At 39.5% G+C, this 10,381-nt stretch overlaps 1 protein-coding gene across 1 annotated transcript; it reads left to right on the top strand.

The window, feature by feature from the left end:
* Positions 1 to 238: 238 nt before the first annotated feature.
* LOC145074399 (putative germin-like protein 2-1) lies at positions 239 to 1,152 on the top strand. The gene is made up of 2 exons (XM_079020781.1): positions 239 to 438; positions 534 to 1,152. The coding sequence occupies exons 1-2, from the start codon at positions 318 to 320 to the stop codon at positions 1,082 to 1,084; spliced, it is 672 nt and encodes a 223-aa protein (XP_078876907.1). The 5' UTR covers positions 239 to 317; the 3' UTR covers positions 1,085 to 1,152.
* Positions 1,153 to 10,381: the final 9,229 nt, after the last annotated feature.

Genomic DNA, 10,381 nt, shown 5'->3' with positions numbered 1-10,381 from the left:
TTTTGTTATTTAATTAGTAATAATATATTATAGTAACATGGGCCATACAATTTTATGAATCATGAACCTCAAGTGAACTAAGGGCAATTCTTGAATTTTTTCAAGACTTGAATAAGATAATGTAGTCATATTATCAAAGTAAACTAAACAAGCTTTAACCACCAAGATCCAAGATCTTTTGCATGATCTTCCATCTATACGTACTATATAAATATACTTCAAACAGAACTACATGTTCACCCAAAAAACTTTTTTCTATCCAAGTACTCTTGTCACTGTGCTTCGAATATTACGCTAGGAAAGGCTTCAATTAATCCATGGCAACAGCTTTTTTCTTCTTCATTTTGATAGCAACATTCAACCTCTCACTCTTACGGGTTTCTTCATTCGAACCTGCACCCCTACAAGATTTTTGCGTAGCCGATCCTACCAACCTAGGTTAAATATACTCGGTTTTTTTTTTTTACATTATTTCTTAATATTAGTGTCAGCTTCTTTTGTCTTCTAATAATATAAAATTTATATTTGTTTAGTTGCAGTAAGAGTCAACGGCATGGCTTGCAAGAACCCTATGTTTGTCCAAGCCGATGATTTTTACTATGGTGGGCTCCACATCGCCGGTGATACAAGAAACTCTTACGGGTATAAAGTTACCCCGGTAACGGTATATCAAATACCGGGACTCAATACTCTTGGCCTCTCATTGATCCGGATTGACTACGCACTATGGGGAGCCAACCCACCACACACGCACCCTCGAGCAACTGAGATAATCATGGTTCTAGAGGGAACTCTTCAAGTCGGATTCATTACATCAGACCCACAGAATCGACTTATTACGAAAGTTCTTCAAAAGGGTGATGTATTTGTGTTCCCCGTTGGACTTGTTCATTTTCAGAGGAATTTAGGTCATACGAATGCAAGTGCTATTGCTGCTTTGAGCAGTCAAAACCCGGGGCTTATTAGCCTCACAAACACGATATTTGGATCTACTCCACCGATTTCAAATGAGATTCTAGCACAAGCGTTTCGTGTTGATAACAAAACAGTGAATCACCTGAGAAGGAAATCCATGCATGTGTGAAAATTGAAACTTAGAATTTGTGTTTGAGTGTTGGTTATTCTAGATTGGTTGCAAGGAGTCTTTGATCCCAGCGCGTTTGATATTAATCTAGACATTATATTTCATACTTATGATAATAAAGTTTATAACAATTAGACAAAATTGCAAAAATGTCCATGTGGTATATATTTTTTTGAGGTTTTAGTCTAAACCACGATTTTTTTTGTTGATGGTCATTTTGAGTTACTTTGCTTGTAATTTTGGTCCCTGCCCAAACTAAAAAGACTATTATATCCTTAATGAATTTATTTTTCATTTTTCTTTCACTTTTTAATAATAATATTGTTATTAAATATAAAAGTGGGTCCACTTCTCTCTCTCTCTCTCTCTCTCTCTCTCTCTCTCTCTCTCTCTCTCTCTCTCTCTCTCTCTCTCTCTCTCTCTCTCTCCTATGACCCCACCTCTTTCCCACATAAAACATTTCCCCCAATTGTCACCCAATTCTTGAATTATTGTTTATGCACTACAAGAATACGAGTCTACAGCGACGAAAGCTATAGGAACGACAAATGTCGTCGCCATAGAGGATCATATAGGGACGACAAATCGTCACTATAGAGTTGACTAAATTTGTTTGACTTCCAAACCTAAAGCGACGATAAATCGTTTCTGTAGTTTGAGCGGGATCGAAAACTAATTGGCGGGTCTCCGAAAAACTATAAGGACGACATATCGTCCCAAACATAAATTAATGTAAATATATATAATATTTTTAATGCGTACATATCAAAAAACAGGGCGACGTCGTTTTAATGGGCAACAATAGGAACGACTTATTGTCCCTATAGGGTTTCGCTGAGTTAAATACTTTTTCCCAATCCTCCAACCTTATCGTCCCTATCGCACGCACAGTAAATACGGTTACTCCTGTGAGCTGAGGCAAAATCGTCGGTGCCTATACGACGACAGGTAAGTTCGATCGTTTATTGCCCAGCGTTTCCCTTGTCCACTCCTTCAACCTTTCACTATGATGTTTTCCCTCCAGCTTTGGATTTATCCCGTTTTCTGAATTGTAGGTCAGCGGTTCCCTCATTCTGGCGGGCTACCTATTTTCTGAATTTGCGTTTCTACTTCCTCAACGGGTATGAATGGTGTCTAAGTTTTAGAATGCAAGAACCTTCCTTTTTCTCCTTATTAATGTATATGTTTTATGGGTTATTTCCAACACTTATCTGTGTATATGTTGTCTGGGGGAGATAATTGAAGTTGGGACTTGAACAACAGGTGTGGGAGATCAGCATATAGTGAGTTGGGCAGCAAGCAATCAGGTTATTGTTTTCTATTATTCTATCTTCTCAGCAAGGATGTAACAGCCCTAGTGCCCCACCCATTTGTTTGTCCCCAAATCTTTTGTAGAATGCAAGTATTTGTTGTATATAATCTCCGTCCTGGTCACAATTTCAGCCAAGGAAAAGACTCATGGTTAACAAAGACATTAAATTCTGATTGGATTCCTCCTGTTAACAAGACTTTCAGGCTTTTAGTAGCTAGCATTGTTAAGCCAAGACAAATTAAACTCCTTTTTGTCATTCCAATATAATGAAACATTTGATTCCTTCTCTGATTTTTTTGCACCAAACACTACTTTTAACTAAATTTGTGAGAGAAAAAATGTTAAAGAACCTGAGAAAAAAAGGTTTAACTTCCTTACCCGCTGAACCTCGATAATCATTCCATTGTCGGGAAATTGACCATCTCCTCCATTGAAACCCTTAGACCAAACTACCGCGATGAAACCCACATAAAATATCAAGATTTAGGGTTTGGTTATGGACAGGGAGGAAGAAAAAAGCGACGAGAACGATGTTGTTAGGTCTACTGGCAGGTGATGGTGATGTTCGTCGTTGACGGATGTCAGCGGTGATCTATTTTTTGTTTTTGGAAATCAATTCACATGTTTGCACTTTAACACACATGAACATTCAATGTTCTTGGTTTGCTCTTCAAGAACAACAGATGAAATTGATTGAGAAGTTGAAGACATATCAGGGGAAAAAACGATTTTGAATCTGTCAAGATTTAACCATGTCGATCTCTTAAGATCCAATCTCGGAAAGCCCTAATGCAATATGAAATCAATTTCGAATATGAAATTGATTTTATGTGTGAAACCGAACCATGGATATCCTTTCTTTATCTTAGCTGGATCGATTAATAGGTGTGTGTATGTGTTTTCGATCGTAGCTCTCAACGATCCTTTATTTCTTATTTGATTTTGAACGAGAAGATGGGACAGAGATGCAGATTCGATGTCTCTTTCTTCTTTCTTTGTGAAATTGATAAGCAGGTCTCAAGTTGTGGGTATGAGATGATGACAGTGGCTGATTTCCTTAGGATTTGAGATGATGAGAAACAGACTTGTTTTTTTCTCTTTGTGTACACTTTGATGGAAAAAAGAAGAACAACAAATGTTGTTAATCGATTGAGAACTACACCCGGTTCTTGATTTTCTAGGTTTAGAAGCACATAAGATTTGTTGCTTGGATTTCTACAAAAGTTGTACTTTGTGTATTAAAGATGTAGAGGTGAAGAAGACAAACATGAATCTGGGGGATATGGGGTGGTTGTGTGTGTGTGTGTGTGAGAGAGAGAGAGAGAGAGACCCTAATTAATTATTTATTTTCTTTTTCATTTAAATTAAATAGAAAAAAATAAAAAAATATATCAGAAGGGTATTATAGTCATTTCAATTTTACGAGGGACCAAATCTACGAACAAACATGGCTAAAAGGACCACCAATCAAAAAAAGTCGTAGTTTGGACTAAAACCCCCAAAAAAATGTATACCACAAGGACCATTTTTAGAATTTTGTCTAACAATTATCATGTTTGTGATATCGTGGATATCCTACCGGAAAGAGCGTGTGACATCGACGAATACATATGAACCATTTTTTAAATGTTTTCATTAAGAGCATTTCGGACTTATCAAATATTAATATTATGTTAAACAAACATTATATTCTCTAATTTACAACTAATTGTCACTAGTTGTTGGACAGCTGTCGAACCACCGTCGGACCACTGTTGGACTAATAGTAAATTTAATGACATTTTCTGTTTATATTCACAGCTTAATAAAAAAAATATTGTAGTTCTCATTTCTTTGGTAATTATTTATAATACAAACCATTTTATTTTTGCAACCAAATATACAAAACTTTAATTAAAAAAAATAGATTTATGTCTTGATAAACTCAATCTTCTTTTTTTTCTAAATAGTAGAATTATTTAAAAAAATATATCGTGTATAAGACATATTCACAGTTTAATAATCATATTAATTCAGTAATACAAAGTTTAATATTTTCATGCATACATTTATTCATATTTTAACATAAAATTTATATAAACTATACAACTTAATACAATATATATTTAGTTTAATATATAAAATTTACAACATAACATAAGTAATGAAACCCTTATCATTTACGGCGACAAATCTGGTGCGAACCTACAAATTATTTCCTACATCAAGGCACAAAAGTATCTATGCAAGGAGTACTATGCTTTTCTAACTCACGTGGTTGATAAGAAACAAGAAGTGAGAGACTTCGAGAGCATCCCCGAAGCTTGTAATTTCCCTAACATTTTCCCCGATGATCTTCCAGGAGTCCCACCTGAAAGACAAGTCGAATTCATAATCGACTTTGTTGAGAGAAAAACTTTGAGACACACTTGAACAAAAACGGTTGGAACAAGTATATAGCGGAATAGTTAATCTTGAAGGATCTATTAGCTTAACAATAATATTAATAGTTAGGAGTTAGCGAGTTAGATGCGGAAAGTAATGTAATAATAATGACAACAATTGTTATATCAAGTATACACGTAAGTTGGTTCTTAACTTGGGATGCATTCAAACCAATGTTAGTAAGTGAGATCGAACTTAGTGAATAAGTCACAAAGACTTGCTCCGAAGAGTGATTGCAATCAGATATATTTAAGTAAGAAGTGAAGAGTGAAGTGTGATAGAATGATAACTTCAGAAATTGTATTCAGATAGAATGCATAAGTTATCAGTGTTGAGAGATGTATTCAATACAAGAGAATAAGTCTCTATTTATAGAGACTTAGAACTACACTAGATTACAACTCTATAAGTAGTCATGCAAGGCATACTGATAATAGAGTGTATTACATAAAAGACAACAAAGTAATCTAGCTAATTTGACTGCGGTAGCTGACTCCGGTGTTGATGCAGTTGTGGTAGAGAAATGGTTGCGGTAGCTAAGTTCAATAGGGTCACTTCCATGATTCAACAGACTCAATCCCAGGAGCTACCCCTGTAGCCAAATCACCTTATCGTCTTGCACCGACAGAGATGTAAGAACTATCCAGCCAACTGAACAAACTTCTTAGCAAAGGTTTCATTAGACCATGTTTCTCACCTTGGAGAGCACCGATCTTGTTTGTGAAGAAGAAGGATGAATCTTTCCGTATGTGCATAGACTATCACGAACAAAACAAACCGACCATTATGAACTGATACCCTCTTCCGCGGATAGACGACTTGTTCGACCGACTTCAAGGAGCAAACTACTTTTCAAAGATTAACTTAAGATCCGGGTATCACTAGTTATGAGTTTTAGAGGAAGATGTTCATGGATTTAGTGTCTAAGCCCATAACTATAATTGGTATGTACTTGATCCGAGAGTAGCATGGTCCATATGGGTTGCATGGCAGCTGAACAATTTGTAAGGATGGACTTTTGAGAAAAAGGATATTCATGATTTATTAATATATTATAAGTTCTAAAATATTAATATGAAATCATATTATTTAATTAATATTGATCAAGAATTAATTTGGAATTAATTTTTGTGATTAAAAGAGATTAATTAATGTAACACCGAAATTTTTCAAACCAATTTTTTTTCATTTCAAGCATAAAAATAACATGTCATATTTCCCGAAAATCTCAAGTATCAACATTAATACAATTTATATATCAAAAGTAGTTTACCACATAAACCAGGACCCTCCAAAATGTGTCTCCAAGCGAGTGTGTATACAATCAAGTCGGGGCCTTCCCGCGACCATTGGAAGTACCTGAAACGCATAACACATGAAATGGTACGCACGAAGCTTAGTGAGTTCTCCAAACTACCACAAACAGCTCATTAGGCACTCTAGGCTATAACTCGATAAGACCCTCCGGTCAATGTGTCTTAGTGGGACCCTCCGGTCTCAACTCAGTAAGCTCATAATAATAATACTCAGCATAAATCACAAAGACATAATGCAGAATATCAAATACCAAGATAAACACAATAAACAACTCAATCACACAAGGTACACCTCAAGGCAAGTATAGTGAGAACACTTACCTCGTAAATAAGCTAAGTGAATGAATACTCTAGCACACGAATCACCAAGTCTAGCCTCCTCCTAGTCACATAAGATAATCATATGTAATTAACTCTTTCAATTTAACATTTCACTAGGTTCTCTCTCTCTCTCTCTCTCTCTCTCTCTCTTTCTTTCTCTCTCTCTTGAAGTGGGAAAACACCAATTTACTCCTCCATGGTTTCCCAAAGACACAGTTGACCAAATTATAAGTCAACATAAGTCAAGCTCGAGTCAACAGTCCATGTTGACCCTACTCATCGAGTGCACTCATGAGACTCGACGAGTCTGCTCACCATCCGTAGAATCACTCAAAAGTATGTGTCAACTCGCCGAGTTGACTCGTCAACTCGCATAGTTGCTGCATGATCAAAACCCTCGGGACAACCCCATCCGACTCGTCGAGTTGGCTTCTTGACTCGGCGAGTCCATTCAGACTCAACTCTTATTTAGTCCTTTTCGAAGCATAGAACCTCTCCAAACTCTGGATCTACACTCCTAAGGCTCATTTATCACATAAAGTCATATGCTTTATGATCATGCATGGCATTTTGGGCTTAAAATGCCAAAACACACCCCAAAAAGGTTTTTTCACTCAAGATCACTATTATGGTTGAATAAAGCAAGGACTTTTCGACTCTAGGGACCTCACATGGTCCAGATCCAAAGTTTAACCCTCTCAATGAGCATGGAACACTCAAGATCCTCATATTTGGGTGCAAAAACCCTAGATTCACCAAATCATGAGATCTATACAAAATAATGAGAAAGGTGCAAGCTTTATACCTTTCCCAAAAGCATTGAAGTGAAACAACCTCAGATCTAGTAGCACCATCTTGTCCCTTGGCTTGGAAATATTCTATTCTCTTCACAAAATGAACAAAACACTCAAAATTTGCAAATCACTCTCTCTAGGCTCAAATGTCGTTTAGGGTTTTCTCTCAAGGAAGGGTAGTCGCAAATGAGGCTATAAGTGCCTTTAAATAGGCCCTAAACCCAGGGATTTAGGGTTTCTCATGCTACATGGTACATCGTGACTCTACTCGACGGGTTGGAGCACCGACTCGTCGAGTAGCTCAAAGGATAATTAAAAAAATAATAACAAATGATATACATGGATGTCCGGATGTTACAATTCTCCCCCACTAGAATCATACTTCTCCCTCGAAGTCATGATCTGAAAATAACTCTGGAGACTGCTCTCGCATCTCGGACTCCGGCTCCCACGTAAACTCTGACCCTCTCCGATGTTGCCACTGGACCTGAACCAGGGGTTCCTCCTTGTTCCTCGAAACCTTCACCTTTCGATCCATGATCACAGTTAGTTTCTCAATGTAATTCAAGTGAGCGTCCACCTAAATGTCTTCTAATGGTACTACTGCCGTCTCGTCGGCTACACACTTCCTTAGCTGAGACACATGGAAGGTGTTGTGAATCTGACTCAACTCTGTAGGTAGCTCCAAACGGTACGCTACCCTACCCACTCTGGCGGTCACCGTGAAAGGACCGGTGTATCGGGGCCCAAGCTTGCCCCATTTCCTGAATCGGATCAGCCCTTTTGCAAGAGGATACCTTAAGAAGGAGAAAATATCCAACCTTAAATTCAAGCTCCGATCGTCGCCTGTTTGCATAACTCTTCTGGCGACTTTGAGCCATCTGTAACGTCTGCCTGACCTGTTGAATCTGCTCAGTCGTCTTGGGCTCTATCTCAGTGCTACCTATCACTCACTGCCCCACCTCTCCTGAACAGATAGGAGTCCGACACATTCTACCATAAAGGAGCTTAAAAGGAGGCATACCAATACTAGAATGGTGGTTGTTGTTGTAAGAAAACTCAGCCAATGGCAGATATGTGTCCCAACTTCCACCGAAGTCCAAAATGCATGCTCGAAGCATGTCCTCAAGCGTGTGAATCGTCTTCTCACTCTGCCCGTATGTCTGCGGGTGGTAGGCTATACCGAAGTGCAATCTCGTACCAACTTTTCATGAAACTTCTTCCAAAACCTGGAAGTAAATCGTGCATCCCAATTTTGACACTATCGACGTCGGCACTCCATGCCGAGCTACCAGCTCTATTACATATACCTCGGCCTGTTTCTCTGTAGAAGAACTCTCACTAATAGCAAGGAAGTGAGCGCTCCTCGTCAACCGGTCCACAATCACCCAAATGCTATTACATAACCCATCTGCATCAACACTGCACCCATCCCTGAAATAGACACATCACAATAAACTACGAAGTCCTCCACTCCCTCCATTAGGGCCAACACTGGAGCTTCGCACAATATCTGGTGAAGAGTCTCAAATGATGCCTATTGCTTAGGCCCCCAAAAAAAAGCAACGCCCTTCCGGGTGCACCTGGTGAGAGGGACCACAATCTTGGAGAAACGCTTGATAAATCTCCGATAGTATCCGGCCAATCCCAGAAAACTTCTGATCTCTGATGGAAATTCGGCACCTCCCATTGCATAACTGCCTCAATCTTGGCCGGATCGACCAAAATCCCATTCTGATTAACGAGGCGTCCCAGGAATTGGACCTCTCGAAACCAGAAGTCACACTTGGAGAATTTGGCATATAGCCTCTCCGATCTCAATACCCTAAGAACCTCACGCAGATGCTCCTCATGCTGCTCCCTAGATCTCGAATACACCAAGATATCATCGATGAACATGATCACCGACCAATCTAACATAGGTATGCACGCCCGGTTCATGAGATCCTTGAACATTTCCGGTGCGTTGGTGAGCCCGAAAGGCATCACCACAAACTTGTAATGCCCATAACGATTTCTAAAGGCCATCTTCTGAATATCCTCCTCGGACACTCTCATCTGGTGATATCCGGATCTCAAATCAATCTTGGAGAAGCAGGATGCCCCTTGCAGCTGATCAAATAGATCGTCAATCCTTGGAAGTGGGTAACAGTTCTTGACCATCAACTTGTTCAACTCCTAATAATCAATGCACATCCGGTGCGAACCATCCTTTTTCTTGACAAAAAGGATCGAAGCTCCCCACGACGAGCTACTCAGTCGAATAAATCCCCTGCATTTCTGGCGGCGCAAGGCGATAAGGTGCCTTGGCGATAAGTGCTCCCCCGGAACTAAATCAATCCGAAACTCCACTTTCCTCTCGAGAGGCACCCCTAGTAACTCCTCAGGGAAAACATCATGGAATTCGCATACTATTGGAAACTCGGATCCAGAACTCAGCCTCTTTGACACGGTCTGCGAAGCCATCACATACGCAAGGAATCCCATACAACCCTGTTGTAAACTCTTCCTTGCCCTGGCGGCAAAGCAGAAATCTTACCCAGATCTGGTACCCTCGCCATACACTATAAGCAATCCGCCACTAGGGTCTCGTATAGCCACTAACTGGTGCTCACAGTCGATCACTGCTCCAAAACGGATCTGCCATTTCATGCCCACGATGACACAAACATCACCCATCGCGATTGGTACCAGGTCGTTCGGAAACTTGACGACAAAAATCTCCAACACGCATCCTCGGAACACTTCAGTAGCAAAAAGCGCATGCCCATCTGCTATAGAAACCCTCAGAGGTCAACTCAATGCCTCACGCAGGTTGCCAATGTGACGACAAAAGGATATGGATACAAAGGATCGACTCACAACCGAATAAAATAACACTATAGCAGGTACAGAACTCACAAGAAATGTACCTAAATATAGCACAGGATAATCATAAAAAGAAGCGTAGGGTGAATAAATGGATAAATAGATAAATACATACCAGCCACAACATTCGGTGCTGCGCGGACCTTCTCCGCTGTCTGCTGGAAAGCTCTCCCACGAGCCTTCGGAACCTCGGCCTTCACCGGCGTAACATTCGTAACACACAATGCAGCAGGAGTGGAACCCTGGGCTGATCCCTAAACAA

The sequence above is a fragment of the Lactuca serriola genome, chromosome 9, assembly GCF_051521515.1.
Source record: "Lactuca serriola cultivar US96UC23 chromosome 9, Lser_US96UC23_V15, whole genome shotgun sequence".
Classification (NCBI taxonomy): domain Eukaryota; kingdom Viridiplantae; phylum Streptophyta; class Magnoliopsida; order Asterales; family Asteraceae; genus Lactuca; species Lactuca serriola.
This window is presented reverse-complemented; position numbering and strand designations above follow the sequence as displayed.

What these genes read in the sequence shown, in the direction of transcription:
- LOC145074399 (XM_079020781.1), top strand. Translation starts at nt 318, where the DNA reads ATGGCAACAGCTTTTTTCTTCTTCATTTTGATAGCAACATTCAACCTC. An exon ending in AGCCGATCCTACCAACCTAG is followed by an intron (nt 439 to 533) that starts GTTAAATATACT and finishes ATATTTGTTTAG; the next exon opens with TTGCAGTAAGAGTCAACGGC.